Below are 16,544 nucleotides of genomic sequence, written 5' to 3' on the forward strand. Positions count from 1 at the left end.
ATTCATTCATTCAATATTTTTGATTGCTTACTATGGGCAAGATTTGAGACTATTTCCAAGAGTCAAACCTAACACCCCTTGTTCAACTTGTTATGTCATGAAGGCTTTTCTGCCCCTCCCCATGCTCAATGATTTAAACCCTGTATTTATTTAGGTATACATCACTGCTGTTTCCCAAGCTGAAAAAAAAGTCTTTCCTCATCCTCTATACCAAGTCACTTTCTACTTGTCCCATGACAACAAATCTAATTACTCCAAGACCCACTGAGCCCTCCCTATTCTAAACTTCTGTGCCACTCATAGAGAATTCCTGGCCACACAGTAGATAGTCTATCAACAGCAGAGTATAGTTAATGAACAGTGTTGACATACTATGGGATATTTGTACAGAGCATCAACATAATATTATATCCTTCCTTTAGGGGATAAAACACCCTTAGCTTGATCTCACATCTTCAATCTTCTTGGGTTTCTTTTTTCTAGAAAACATGGAACCCAAGCAATGGGGTTGTGGTGAGTTTAATCTTTCCTCACTTCCCAAATTGAGCTGGAAAGAGTGGGCCTGGCGAGGGTTTATGCATCCCTTTCTGAAGTGAGTCAGTGTATTTGGAAATACTTGACCACCATCTGCCCTGTCTGTCAAGTAAAATCATAACCTGCTGGACACAGTGATGAAATGAATTAAATAATTAATTAATGAAATGCACTAATCTGTAAGGGGACAGCATCCTAGCAACCATTTCAGATCTTATTTGGCAAGATGGAACACTGCCAAATACTAAATTCAGCAATACTAAATTCTCTGTCCTAAATTTTTCAGTAACTTTTTTCTTTCAAACCATAGAATCAGTTTCATAAACTCTTAAGAGGATAATTTATAGATCCTTATCCTTAACAGGAACAATAAAGAAAATATTATATTTTCTCATAGTGCCTGCTATGGAATTGGGCATTTCATATCAGTACAAGAACACTCAATATACTATATACCAAAATATACTATGAGCTATACTTATTTGATACTAGCGATACCATGAAGAGTAAGCTATTGCTTCTGCCCTGGAGAGTATGTTAATGCCTTGAAAATGGAATAATTTTCGATTTGTAAGGTATGCAAAATAAAGCTTGCACTAATATTAAAAGAACTGTCATCCATTTTCATAAATAACTAATTGATGAATGCTATGTATATTAAGGGAGCCCTAGTGTCACTGTAAGGAGCTCTGGTAGCGTAGTTACGAGTTGGGCTGCTAACCTCAAGGTCAGCAGTTCGAAACTACCAGCGGTTCCATGGGAGAAAGATGAGGCGTTCTGCTCCCGTAAAGATTTACAACCTTGGAAACCCTGTACAGGGTCGCTATGAGTTGGAACCAACTCCATGGCACATAACAACAACAACAACAACAATTGTCACTGTGGTGGAAGCACTTGGCTGCTAACCAAAAGTTTGGCAGTTTGAACCCACCAGCCATACCATGAGGGAAAGATGCGACAGTCTGCTTCCATAAATATTTACCACCTTTGAAATCCTATGGAGTAGCTCTGCTCTGTCCTATAGGGTCATTATGAGTTGTAATTACTAGATGACAGTGGATTTGAAATAGACATAATAAAGAACTTTCATAACAGTTGCAATATGCAGTTACCTAATTAATTTTGCAAATGCACTACATATTGCACAGCCCTTTTAAAAGAAGACGGGAAGGTGTGAAAACAAACCATAACTACTCACGTCTAATGCTGGTGTAGAAAGAAGAACATGGGTTGACTGGGCTACATCAGCAGCATGCAGGCTGTTGTGATATGCCACGTCAGAATGGTAATGGTCTTCTAAAGTCATCATGTAGGTTACAAATGTGTCAGAGGATATTTTGAATGTTTTTAGGAGGTCTCTTTCCTATGTAGAAAGTGGATTAAAACATAACAAATGGATGTTCAAAAACAGAGAATAGTCAAATTAGAAAATAAAATGGAATAAATAAATTCATAAATAGCAATCCAATCGAACAGGCAACTTTTGTTCTTGTTTACTCACCTGGAATATGGCATACATGATGCATGTTAGAGGCCTGTTGTGTGAATATCCAGCCACATTAAAGATGTTGAGGCCCCATTTGTTCAGGTCCTCAAGCTCCTATAATTAAAAAGTTAAGAGGGATTTAGGGATAGGGACAATTTTGTTACCACACCTCATACTTTTCTTTAATTTCTTGAGTAATGACTGCCTAAATCTCTAGGGTGCTCCAGTTGTTAGAGAATCTGAAATGAAATGGCCTAGGGCAGTTGGTGTCTTCTTCATTTTAGCTACTGGCTTCTGTACATCTTGACTTTTGAACCCCCAAAATGTGTATGCTATTTAAAAGTTTAGTTGCTGGCTTGTATTTGTCATATGTCAGCCTTCCACCAACGTTGCATTCAAAAGTGTCTGCAAGCGAGTAGAGATCACTCTAGCTCCATTTTCCTGTCTATCATGTTGCTCACTGGCCTATTAACAACCATCTGGGAAATTCTTTTTTCCCCTTTACTTCTTATTATCACTAAGAGCCAAGTTAGAGGTTCAGCTACTAGAATGTGCATAAGACAACCTCAATTTAGGGGAAAACCTTTACATGCAAAAGGTTATGAGGGATGTATTTTATTTTAGGGTTTTCTGACTCAAGAAGCAATTTATCCCATTCATAACTATTGCCTAGAGTAAGGGTTTGGGGCTCACTTCAGAGGTTTGGTCCAGTGTTTTGTTAACCTTCCTTTAATAATAGTTTTCAGAAGGTCTCAACGAATGCTGTTTCTCACATTAAGCTCATTTCATAATCTCACAAGGATGAGAGAACTTTAGTAGTTGCCTTGTACAGCTGCTTAGAGAAGGTATAAATCCTTTCTATGCAATCCTGCAAACCCACATTGAAAACCCTCCGCAGTTCACCATGAGTCGGAACTGACTTGATGACACTTAACAACAATAACATGCTATCCTTCACTATTGGGATTGGGGCTCAAAAGTCAGTGCTGTCAATTTCTCATCATTTCTTCTCCAACTCTCCCAGTTAGTACAGAATTTCCCATCGACTCTTGGCACACAGTCTCTGAAATCTTGTCAAGAATGAAGTCAGTTCTATCTCCTGGCCGCCCTTTGGGCCCTCCCAGTGTTTCTTCAGCAGTCTCCTCCATTTGTGAGGAGCTCTGGTAGCGTAGTGGTTACGAATCGGGCTGTGAACCACAAGGTCAGCAGTTCAAAACTACCAGCCGCTCCGCAGGAGAAAGATGAGGCTTTCTACTCCCGTAAAGATTTACACCCTTGGAAACCCTGTACAGGGTCGCTATAGGTCGGAACTGACTTGGCGGCACTTAACAACAACAACAACAATCCATTACCAAGGGACACCCAATTCAGTACAAAAAATGGTCCTTTGGTATGGTAGACAAATCTTCAACTGAGAGTCCCCTTAATGGATAAAGGGGCCCCATCAACTTCTGATCATAAAAAAAGTAACAATAAAGCAAAGTAATTCTTAGCATCTCTCCATTGCACAGCAGAGAGCTACGGGCACACACCCTTAGTTTATACACACCTTGGCCAGATGATCTTCGTTTTCCGTGTTGACTCCAAAGCGCGAGATGCTCGTATTGTTTAAGCTTGAACTATGCATCAGTTTTTTCACTCCGCTTATCTGTGTCATGAGTTGCTGCTTTTTCTTTTTCTCTCTGTCTTTCTGGGTGGGAGATGGAATCTCCACATCATTCTGCTTGTCTGCAACAGAAAAGGTGATATATATTTCAAATCCACCAGCCACTCCTCAGAAACCCTATACAAGGTCTCTATGAGTCGGAACCAACTCGACAGCACTTAATAACAACAACACTTGTGTATTTACAGTATGAAACATTAATATTTGCAGGTAGATTTTTATTAAAGTGGTTAACATTATTAACTTGTATAATCAAAAAGGTAGGTAAAGTCAAGTTTATAAAAGCAGACTTTGTAATCTACTCTGTAATTTATTACTTTTGTTTATTTCTTATTTAAAAAAACCCAAATGACATTAGCTGTGTTCAGTTTAGATGAAGAATATCTATATCATAAGTGGCTCATAATCTTCAAACAACTACTTTAAAGCCATGATTGATTTTGAATTGTGGTTTACAGGAAGACCATAGTCTTTTCTTGTGTTGTATCTACTAGTTCTGCTAATAAATAATAATACCAAGTCTTCTCATATGTATTACACATTGCATTGATTAAATTAGGTATGATTATTAAATATTATAATCATCTCATTTAATTAAAGGAAAGTTTTGCTTCAACTTGGTAACAACGAAGCAGGGATTAGTGAAAACATGCCTTCCTGCTCCAAGAAACTCTTTCCTTTATATTATGCTATTAAAAATACCAGCAAGCAAATATTTACTTTCACATCACAGGGGATGGATCCTGAGCTTTTCTGGAAAAAGTGCATTAACTCCTTCAGGGCACAGGATGCCTGTGAGCACACTGAAGCAATCAGTCATTTACTAAACTGGGTAAGAGCCACTTTACTGAACTAAAAGACACCCTGTGACTGAAAGGGTTAATGCAGTTTTCCAAAGTGCCTCTCCTTGGTGCCACACAAGGTTAAGTGGTCAGCTGCTAACTGAAAGGTTGATGGTTTAAACCCACCACTAGACAGATACGGCAGTCTGCAGCCATACAGATTTACAGCTTTGGAAACCCTCTGGGGTAGCTCTCCTCTGTCTTCTGGAGTTGCTATGGGTTGCAATGAATTCAGTGACAATGAATTTTTGTTACCATGAAAATGAGTGCATAGACAAATTCTCCATTTAAAAAAACGTGTTTCCAGATGGCAGGCTGGGATCTTTCAGATTCTTGGAGATGATGATACAGTCACATGTTCTCCCCAGAGACCTCTGCCTGCTCACAGGTCTCTGTGGGTAATGCATCAAAGCAGAACAAGTACACTGAGACAGGACCAGCCTCCCTGCATGCCTCACCATCTGGCTGCATGCTGAAGCTAGAGGCTCCCTGTCACTAACATCTGGTATTGCCTCTAAAGTGTCCCTGAGCTCCTATACTCATCAGCCTATGACTTCAGTTTAGGGAGGAATTTTAGTGATCATCTCAGTTAATTTAGTGCTTTCCAATTTAACTTTAGCATCAGTAGCACCCAGGGAACTTAAACACAACAACCACAACAAACCAGATTCATGAGCACCATCCAAACCTAGGGAATCGGTATTAGTTTTAATCTTCCCAAGTGACTCTGACGATCAGGCAGGTTGGGAACCAGTCATAATCCCACACTCTCATTTTTCAGATGAAGTCACCAATTTACCCAAGCTCAAAGGGCAATCTATACAGCTGACATTTGTTTTGTATTGACTTCATTCCTGGCCAAGTGATTTAACTTTGTATTGACTTCATTCTGGCCAAGCATAGAGCCCAGGTCTTGAAGTTCCTGCTAAAAATCTCTTTCCTGCCTCACAATCTCTGGCAGAAAACCCATATTTTATATTACTTTTTAAATTACTTTTTATTCTTGCTACTTTTCTCCTAATAATGACTACTTTATGCTAAATGAAAAGCTACAGTAGCTCCTGCCCTTCACGACCACCATGTTTCAGGTCTGGTTGAAGAATCTGTTAGATTCTCCTGAGTGATCACTAGCAAGACTAGCAGCTTTCCCCCTTTGTTTAATTAAAGATTCCCTACATCAGCAAGTAATTGACCTGAACCATGACTATGTCTAGAAAATTTCAATAAAGAAGGAAGCCGTTATTCACAGTAAGTGCCAATTTGGCATTAATGGGTGTTCCCCAATGCAGGCAATGGAACAACTGATAGGTTTCCCTATTCTGAATTTCCTCTGTTTAATGCTTACCCAGCAGAGTAGGGAAATAACCTGAAACATACACTAAAGGAATCACAAGAAACACTTTAAATTCACTGAATGGTCAGAATAGAGTGGGAAAATCATTGTCCAGTATAAAGCAAACAGACAGAAAAATCAGATACAAGAAAAGCTCATGTCAAAAACTCTGGTAATGGAATAATGCGGGTATTTTTCTTGCTAATTCCCTGCCTGTAATGATGAAAATGAGTAGGCACTTTTCCTTGCTTCTTGAAATTCTAAGTTCTAGCTTCTCAGAGGGAAAGTAGGAGATTGGAAAGAATGGTAGTTTTCTTCTGTCTATGAAACTATTAACCAAGCTGCCAAGACTATGCCCCTTACACACCCTTCAAACCTGAAAGCGAATCCGCTTCCAGGGATCACCTTTCAGCCAAACAATAAACAGACCTATAAAGTGACACCCATGAGGCACTTGGTTCTCAGAACAATCAACCTTAGACTAAAAAGGCAGCATTTGTCCCCACCCCGCAAAAGAAGTTCAGAAGGCAGGAAGAGGCAGAAAAAAAAAAAAAAAAAAAAAACCAACAAATGGAAATGGGGAGCCCAGAGAAGAAATGAAAAGAATACTACTACATTGCTGGAATTGCAATTAATGTCACAAAGCAGAAAGTGCATAAATTGTTCAATGGGAAACTTATTTGCTCTGTAAACTTTCACCCAAACCACAATAAAACATGCAAAGAAAAACATTACCAAATTGTCATATGACATTTAAAAAATGTGTTTTATCTAAGCTCCTGGCTGCTAGATCATGCCTCCCTTCCCCTGATGTAAGATACATTTCTTTTTCTTTGTGTACCAGTTCCCAGCTGCCTAGGGCCATAGAAGAGCATTGGTAAGTCCCTGATTTGGGGAATGATCTCTTGCTTGCTGTTTGTTCATCTGGGCAGCATCCATTGAGATGAGAACAACACAAATTTTACCGATCCTTGGAGCAAGTGATTTCCCGTTTCCTTGCATGACAAATTTTGACATGCAATGACTGTTACTGAGACATTGCTCTTCTGGTTTAGTTTAAATCTTTTCATGTTGTACTAACAGAGATGGTTGCCATGATCTGACAAGAATCTTTTATAGTATTGGAAATTGTTAATAAATATACTTTATTTTTAAGTCCTGTAGTCTTAATTCTTACAGACTTTTCTCCAGAATAATCTGCATATTTTTAAGAGTCTTTAAAATGTGTTTTTCTTCCATATGTTCTCTGAGTTTATAACAGCCTTCTTTCATAGTCCAAGGACAAATTGGGTATTTAGGTGTGGTATTCATGAAACTAGAGTCCCGGTTGTAGGACTGGATTAGCTGAGTAACCCTGGAGAAGTTATTTTGCCACTCTGGGCCTCAATCTTCTCTCTGGCCAAACAAGGAAATGCGAATATGTGATCACTTAGGTCACTTATGCATCTGACAGTCCATGAGAAGGCATCATGGTCCTTCAGGAACACTAATCATTGCTCACAAGATGGTACTTGCATTTGTAGTTTGGAAACACCTCCTTCCATTTGATTATTGGTTTTTAAATGTGATAAATTTTAAGTCCATCACAGAGCATCAGGTTGCCAGGTACATTTTAGCAAAACTGCTAGACAGTCAGTCCACATCACAGCCATCGAATGTTAGAGCATCTTCTAGTCTATTGCTCCCAGTTTACAGATGAGGCAACTGAAGCAGCTTTTGTCTATATGATTTTCTGCTCTCATTATATTCTCCCAAGGACATTTAAAATTCTACTCTGTATCTCTGCTGTCCTCTCAGGTCTACACGTAACAAGCACACACACCACCGTCCTAATGCTAACAGTTTGTAAGGACTGAGATTCTACCAGTCCTCCTCAACAACTTGTCCTTGAAACAATAAAAAAACCAAACACTTTGTTTTTCTCAGGAGATGGGACCAAATAGTAAATGAAATATTGAAGAAAGAGTTGTTGAGACTGAGAACTGATCTTTATTATCTTATTCGTTTTCTAGCTTGAGAGCCTATGACAATTCAAAAAAAGATTAATTAGTACTTGTTGTCCTTGGCAAACAACAGTGAAAGAGACTACAAATGAACAGAATTGCTTGAATCCAGTCTTGAAAAATTGAAGGCTCAGGCACGTTAGGTGCCTTTAACTTTGGTAGTAGGAGTCTCTTTTAGAAGAAGGACAAGTTCTGACATTTAAAAATGCAATGCTTATGAAAACAAAAAAGTGTTTACTGCATGTATTGATTTATCCCTCTCTATCATGGACATTTACCTATCAAATTACCCTAAAACTCCTTCTAATTTATTTTAAAAAAATATTAGTACTAATTGGGTGCTGTACAGAACAGATAATATCTGCAGTGGTTAGTGGAAGATGCCTGTCTTCAAAGGGATAAAGGTGGAGAAGGGAGAAGAAAATTATCAATATGTAATGTTTTCTGTTCAATTAGCTTCTAGCCACTTTTGTAGAGCTATGCTGTACAAAAAAAATTCTTCTCCTTTGTTCTCTGATACAAGGTTGTCATAGATGCAGCTGGAGAAAAACAGGTGCCTCAGACACTCACACACCGGAGACAATTGGAAAGGCACTTGTTAATTGTGCCAGTGTCCAATCAGCTGCAGAGTAATGCAGTGAGCCTTATATTGGGCTCTGTAGAGGCAGCTGATTGATCTGCTGATAGCAAGAACTGCTCTGGCATTAGAGAGACAGGATTGATTTTTTAAAATAAAACCAGAAGAGATATGTGTTTCCTTTGAGCATCAAAGCAAGTAACGCTTGTCAAGGCAAGGAAAGAAATGCGCATTGATTTAATGGCATGTGGTCATGCCAAAAAAGAAGGGAGGTGCAATAATGTATAGCTATGAATGGATCAGTTTCCTGAAAAGTGGGATCCTTTGATCAAATACAGTTTAGCAATGTTTAACAGCTTTAGTGAAAGCCAACAGAATCAGATCTAAATGCTATCCATTCACTTTTTTTTTTTTTTGCAGATTCTGAGGCCCTTATTAAATCAAAATAGAGTTCAAATCGGTTGATGATACACACAGAATTGCCTTTAAGCATGAGATCAGAAATCCATAGTAATCAAATAGGATGCATGATAGTAGTTGATTCATGTAAACCATTTCTCATCAGTGTCATGTATTAAATGCCAGCAATGTGGCAAACTGAAAAGCATACATGAAAGTTCCGACTGGGAAGACAACAATGCTGCTTGCAGAAGACAAAATCTTTGAGACATGGAAGCTTTTATCTCTTCTCTTCCCTCCTCCTATTTGTCTTTAAGAAATAATTTAGCAAAGAGATTGTCAAATTGTTTCCAAAGCTTATTCTCATTAATCCAATCTCTCTAGAGATATTCCCCAACAATAGATAGACCACCTAGGAGGAAACTTTTTTGCCCAAAGCCCAGTTATTAGAAGCATTTAAATAATACCATCAGAGGAGCCATTGGAGCTGTCCCTACTGCTGAACCCCTCCCCCCAACCATCAGAGGTCTTGGCATAGGTGGAAATGGGTGAGCAGATAAGATTCATGTAAATACAATTAACCCATTAATTATCTCTGTCTTGGGTGGGTTGTTTAATTCTTCTTCATTGTTTTTAATATCACTTTATGGCATATTTATATTTTGTTGTTGTTGTTGTTGTTAAGTACCGAGGAGTTGGTTCTGACTCATAGTGACCCTGTACAGGGTTTCCGAGGCTATAAATCTTTATGGGAGCAGAAAGCCTCATCTTTCTCCTGAGGACCGGCTGGTAGTTTCGACCTGCCGATCTTGAGGTTAGCAGCCTGAGTTGTAACCACTATGCCACCAGAGCTCCAAATATATATATAATTTTTTTCCCCTTTAAGGTTACCTTTACTTCTTATTTTGAATGTATTTTATGTGATTTAACCCTACTGCAAAATTATTTAAGGATGTCACTGATGCATTGCAAACATTAATATAGAAAAATATCCATTATGGAACAAGTTTCCCAGTTAATATCTTACCTAAGAAAGTATTTGAAATGTATTCAGACACTTGATTTCCTGATCGGCTCATCTCTGACAGGTGTGTTAGTTCCCGATTCAGCATTCTTTTAAACTGTGCATAAGAAACAAAAATGCATTAAACAAACAAAAAAAATAACATTATCATTATAAATGTTTCCTGCTTTACTGTCTAAAGAGCAAGAGACTGGACAAACAGATACCATTAGATAAGTGACATATAATTTAAAATTATTTCAGTGTCATCTTAGGAAAAAGGTTTCTTTAAGTTTCGTGGAATTAATATTTGCTTTGTTTGGGAGATGCAAATATATAAGTAAAGGAATTTCAATACCGGTCAAGATCATTTTACTTTAACATGAAAGTAAATTTAAAAATACATTTATTAGAAATTAGCTTTAAAATATCATTCATTTACCCAGTAAAAGGAGAATACACGTGAAAAGTTTAAGGAGAAAAAAAGGGGAACATAGCATCCCTAAAAACAGAGTTTAGTAAAGTGAATAAGATTAATGGAAAGAATACAGAACATTTAAATACAATGAAGTGTAACATGCCCTTATTTCAAAATAAGCAGCCTCAGTGAACTGACAACACAAATTACATCATTACAGATGAGTTCTGCTCTACAGAAAACATACACATGAAAATATTTCATATTCTACCAAAGACACATAATAGAATCAATTAACCCACCTTGATGTAACCCCAAGATACAGATAACAAATAGTTTGCCTCAGGCATTTTGAGATGCTCTGGTTGCTACAATCCACAAATCCCTTTGAAAGAATTCACAGTTCAGAGAGCACTCTGGAAAGGACCACAAAAAACCCTGCAGATCCAGTGGTAAAATCATCAAAACTTATAAAAGGCAAAGCCACCAAAATTTAGGGCATTTCCTAATGCCAACAAAGCCCATCTTCCGATTCCTGTTTTGCAAGAAGCCTATTGCTCCCTGCTTGTTCCCTGGTAGAAGACAGTAATGAAATCAGGGAGTGCACGAAGGCTCTGCAAGAGCTTGTCCAAATGTATTCAGTTGGCTGGTGTGAAGCACTTATAAATTATGAATAGCCCCAGTGGCCGAAGAGGTTTCCACTTTCTATTAGTCCTGCTCAGCTGAACTCTGCAAGGAAGGAGCAATTCTTCTTTCCTGAGGGGTTGCCAGACTGGGAAACACAGCCATCTTTTAAAAAGGAGAAGATTAAAATGGAGGCAGCCCCATGAATATTTAAGTAAATCTGAAGTAGGTATACTCCCTCCTTTCAACTAGGTGTTCCTTAACCCTCTCCACTGCTGAGAGGAGTGCTTTGCAGATTCAGCCTCTACACAAAGCTTCACCACTCCAATTGTTTAAAAGTGATGGTGCATTAGACCCTTTTACTTTCTGAGCATTAAAATAAATGAAATTGATTAGACTGTAAATGTCTCCGGACAGTGCTTTCCATATACTACATTTTTTTTAAAAAAAGAACTAGCTTTTAGAAGAGGTGGTTTGCAAACGAACAGTGTGTCGACAAAACTAACCTTACCTTCCCAATGAAACAACTAGGAATAGAATTGATTGGTTTCATTTTTTTTTTTTTTAAAGTGTATAAGGCATTTTCTGTGCTCCATCAGATCATTAATATGCATATTAGATTGCATTTCACAAATACATTAAGTACATTTAACATTTTGATCTATGATCTAGAATGTATCAGGATATAAAAAGCATTAGTTGCTGAACAAATGATAAGTTGAATTGGGGTTGTGAATTACTATGTTTTTGTTTTGCATTTTCCTGCTGCATCTTCTAATTCATGTTAGCAAACTTTGGGAGTTAAATTAAATTTTGATTTTAACAATCCAGGGAGTGTTGAGGAATTACTCCTTTTCTTTTGGGCTTTTCTTTCTCTATCCTGCCCCTTTTCCTTGTCTAATTAAACAGGCAAGAAGAAAGACTTAGAGTCTTACTGAAGTCAGACTCTCCTTATCCATTACCATTCCACACTCTTCATTCACCATTCCTCTATTACCTCACCCCGGACTCCCAGGAGTTCAAGTACAGCATGTTAAAGGCACAGCAAGGCACCATGGCAACGGCACCCGCATGCAATTGGCTCTCTTTTCTGTGAGGCTTTCCCCTTTCAGATGTGCATCCTGTACGGACAATGGTTTCATTTCAAGCATCCCAGATCCAGCCATGCCATTGCCTGTGCCCAGGAAACCTGGTCTTTTGCAGTAAAGCCAATGCTCATCGGCATTGCTGTCCACTGGCTCACTGTACTACCATTGTCCTTGAAAAGGTCCAATCATCCTCTAATATCTACCTTATTCATGTATGTGTTTTCTATGACACAATATGTTAGTAACCGTAATCCGGGATCTCTGAATCAATCAACCCAGCTAGTGTGTTTTACTTATTGAACATCTGTGCAATTTTGAACTTCAGGTACATTCCAAGTGACTTATTTTTTAAGACATAACTGTTCAATCACAGTGGTCTCTTATTTTCAAGCCTCCAAAGACAGGCAAGTTACACTGAAGGTTTAGAAGCCGGAAAAGACTGGTTTTGTTTTCTGACTAATCAGTTAACTTTTGACAAAGCATCAAATTTTATTTGGACCACTTTGTAAAAAAAAAAAAACTTGTAAAAAAGCTTAGCGACAGATGATCTTTTTCATAAGTAGGCTAGACTTAGCCAAATGATACAATCAAACAATCATCTTTATTTTGATTATTCTGGTATTCTTTGAAGTACTTAAAGAACAATTTAGAGTCAATTATGATATTTACCATGTACTGTTCTTGAAAAATATTTATTGAACACCTAAAATATGCCAGGCAATATACTGGGGAGGTGATTAAGAAGAGGAAGAAAACGTTTCATGTTTTTAATCAGCTTACATTCTAGTAGAAACAGACATACACTAGTCAGATGTATTGGTTAGCCACAATAGTTCGTTAACAGCCCAGACCACTTCTTTATTAGCTATACACATATTCCTTAGCTCAGAAGATAGGAACGGGTGGAAACTAAACAATAAAATGGTAGGAAATGAAAGACTTCTTTCTTCTCATACTGGAGGATGCTGATGGCATGCAATATTAACCATTCCCAATGTAGGAGCAGGCAGGTGACTCTAGGTCACAAGGTTGAGAATAAACCAAACTCCTCATCCTTCCTGCATAGCTTACTAAGGTATCTGTGTACGCATGTAAGTAATTGACAAATGAAAACTACCTTCCTCCTCCTCGTGCCTAAATAACGAGCCTTTTGCTAAGGGCACGGCAATGCCATGAAAAACAAAGTCATTTTAAGGCACCCTTAAAACACACAACATGATGAGGTACGTAAATGGAGGTCACTCAGTGTCAGAAACCAGTCCAGTCCTTTCAATGTTGCTTAGCAACAACCATTGGTTTTATTCCTCTGTAAGGTAGGGCCCAACCACATTGACTAAGGCAATCATTGTCCTCATCCAAAAGCATTTATAAAGGGCTCACGATGTTGGGCTCTGTGTAAGCTAAGGAAGGCAGACATGGAATAAGAGAGGAGGTATCTTATATATTCTAGAAATGCAGAGCTCCATTACTGTTGGCTTGTATGTAAGACACATTAAGGAAGAGAATGGATATCAAGTATGCTTGAGGTTAAGGCTGAGAAGGCAGTTGGGGAACACAACCTACTTTGGCGTTTGGCCTCTAACTCCTATCTGAAAGTTGTTTCTCTTGAGCCAGAAGGTAGTCATGATGTAGTGGATGAATCTTTAAATTCATGTTCAGTTCTCACTAACTCCTTGAAAAGTCACTTGACCTCTCATATGTACAATGTGAGTGTTGCATAATTTTAGGATTTCAGCTTCTCAGACCTAACCTTTCATGACTGTATGATAAATTCTGTGGCTGCCTCCTACAGTCTGAGCTCATTATTTCCCAGAAAGCAAACTACTACTGAGAAAAACAGGCCAAATCGGAAATACATAAGAACAAATGCTTACGAACAAGTCTCCAACGAAGGAATAAATGCATCTATCATCCCTTCTGAGTTTTATATTCTAAGACATTTGGAGTCTCCATACCTATGTATCAATTTAGGTGTTTACTCCAGAGTGGGAGGTAATATAGCTCCTGAGTATAGCTATGTTCCAAGGATTTACAAGATCGAAAAGGAATAAACATGATTTACTTTATCAAATGCAATAGAAAATTCCATAAACAAGAACATGCTACTTCAAGGATAAATGTGTCTCTGCTGCCTAATATATGTACATAGATCCTGTTTTTCTGTTAAGTCTGCCTTTACAAGAAAACCCTGTTAGAGTCTACCCAGAAATAATGTCCCCAGAGAAAGTGACCAGAGCCCCTTTCCAACACAGACAAGCAGACTTGTGAATAAACCCTTAGTAAAGCAAATTCTGCACCAGACTGCAAAGCCGTTTGAACTGAGAGGTCGGTGGTTCAAGCTCACCAGCTGCTCCTTGGAAACCCTATACAGGGTCGCTATGGGTCAGAATCAACTTGACAGCACTTAACAACAAACAACAACAAAGCAAATTCATGCTCAACACCAAGTTTACTAACATTGCTAGAAACCATAGTGTTTTTGAAAAGGGATATATATATGACTAAATATTGTTTTCCTAAAATATATCTTTTCTATGAAAACATCTGTGTTTTGTTTTTTGTATAAGCTGCCTTTAATAGTGTGAACTTGCTTTGGAAACATACAATACCCAGTAAAAGCTGAAATTCAATCATATATGATTAGAACATTTTGTTTTGTGATTTCTTTAGTCTCCACAGGCTACCTACAGACATAATTTTCCTCTGAACTAATTTATGCTGAAGTAGTAGAACACCTCAGACCTTTTCTTGATTTTTCTATTGAAGGATTAGTTTGGGTTTTGTAGAAGGAAGATCAGGTAACTAACTGTCTTGGTAATGAATTATTAGTGAAATTTATCACAGGATAGACTAAGATGATCTCAGAAATTCTTCCCAGATCTAAAAATTAATAATTTTGTGTTTCTAAGAATAAAATAATCCAGAACCATAATAACACTTAATACCTGGAAATTGCGTAAGTGTGAATGCTAAATTATCAAAACAATTCTCCAGCATATCAGAGACTAGATAAAGCAAACCCCTTCCTGTCATTGATAACTTCACGTTGAAATCAATAGGAGAAAACTATGCGGATGAAGAAAGGTGCCAAGGAGAGGAAGACGGCTGCAATAACTATCCCTGTGGGTGGCTGTCTACGTATGAGTCCAGCTGTAAGACAGGCGCCTTATTGTGTAGCATCTTCCTGTTTTTGCAGTATGAAACTCTGCCGAAGTCATTAAAGTCACAATGACTTTATTAGGGACTGTATTTTGACTCATATTTTGTATTTTGTTAGTCATAACTTTATAAGAATTCCTGGATATCAGAAAAGTGAAGAGGCAGAAAATTCCTCCTGAAGTCACGGAATGAAGGCATAGTGTGGTAAGAAATGGAAATAAAGAGAGCTTGTATCTCTCTTAGCTTTGGTACTAATGAGATGTGTAATTTTGAACTGAATGTATTAACTTTGTGGGGGGCTCAGTTCCTTTAGCAATAAAATGAACTTGAAAAATTGCTTCTTCCATACCTCTAATTTTAGAAGGGAATAAATGAAGATTCAAAGTAGTGAAGAACAATAAACCCCAAGAACATACACTTCCAAGTGCAAAATGTGACTTGAAAAATACTAACTGGGATGTAGTGTATTTTTTCTAAAACCTTACATCAAATTCAAAGTGTCCACACTTCTTAATCAGTGAGATTATTTTGACAATGCAGTTTATCTCTTCCCTCCTTTCTGTTTTTCCCTACAAATACTTCGATCTCTTTGAAACTTGTTAAATTTCTTTAATGACATATATATATATATTTGAAAGATGAGATGAAATTAAATTGGATAAAACAAGTAATGACATGTTATTGTCCTTTAATGTCTACTTAACCAGAGAGTATGGTTCCAGGATGGTATATCCTTGTAAGCAAGTTTTACTGTACTACTTGGAGCGCTGGTGGCATAGTGGTTACATGTCAGGCCACTAACCTCAAAGTCAGCAGTTCAAAACTACCAACTGTTCCGTGGGAGAAAGATGAGGCTTTCTGCTTCTGTAAAGATTTACAGCCTTGAAACCCTATGTAGGGTTGCTATGAGTCGGAACCAACTCCAAGACAACACATCACCACCACTACCATATACCTCTTTTAAGGAGCCCTGATAGTGTAGTAGATTACAACCTGGGCTGCTAACTGCAAGGTCAGCAATTCAAATCTACCAGTCACTCCATGGGAGAAAGATGAGGCTTTTTATTCCTATAAAGATTTATAGCCTTGGAAACCCTATACAGGGCTGCTATGAGTCAGAACTGGCTCAGTGCCACACAACCACTACCATCATCATATACCTCTTTTATTGCTATCTATTTTTCTAAGAGCTTCTGAAAACTTCTCAAGAGGAGACATGGCACTCATTACTGGAACAATAAAACTTGGCCTTTCTTAGACACAAAGTAATCCCCATAAGAAGGTTTAGAGAAATTTCTCATGATCTAACCAACATTCCTTTAATTATGAAACTTGCAGCAGTGACACAGCTAAATGGACAAAAGACACTAGAGATGTTTATGCCTGATAACTGTTATATGCATTTTGCATTT

General features: G+C 37.9%; 1 protein-coding gene across 3 annotated transcripts in view; it reads right to left on the reverse strand.

The window, feature by feature from the left end:
* Positions 1–16,544, reverse strand: part of PDE4B (phosphodiesterase 4B, cAMP-specific) — an 814,686-nt gene that overhangs the window by 8,749 nt on the left and 789,393 nt on the right. For 2 of the 3 annotated variants that reach the window (XM_006862448.1, XM_006862449.1), the window contains 4 exons: positions 9,868–9,961; positions 3,570–3,748; positions 2,036–2,134; positions 1,733–1,897 (listed from right to left, as the gene is read on the reverse strand). In XM_006862448.1, the coding sequence (XP_006862510.1) occupies positions 1,733–1,897; positions 2,036–2,134; positions 3,570–3,748; positions 9,868–9,961 (537 nt within the window). Of the gene's footprint in view, positions 1–1,732; positions 1,898–2,035; positions 2,135–3,569; positions 3,749–9,867; positions 9,962–10,563; positions 11,071–16,544 lie in introns of those variants that run through there. The other variant, XM_006862450.1, reaches the window with a different exon arrangement.

This window comes from Chrysochloris asiatica, unplaced genomic scaffold (assembly GCF_000296735.1).
Source record: "Chrysochloris asiatica unplaced genomic scaffold, ChrAsi1.0 scaffold00048, whole genome shotgun sequence".
NCBI lineage: Eukaryota > Metazoa > Chordata > Mammalia > Afrosoricida > Chrysochloridae > Chrysochloris > Chrysochloris asiatica.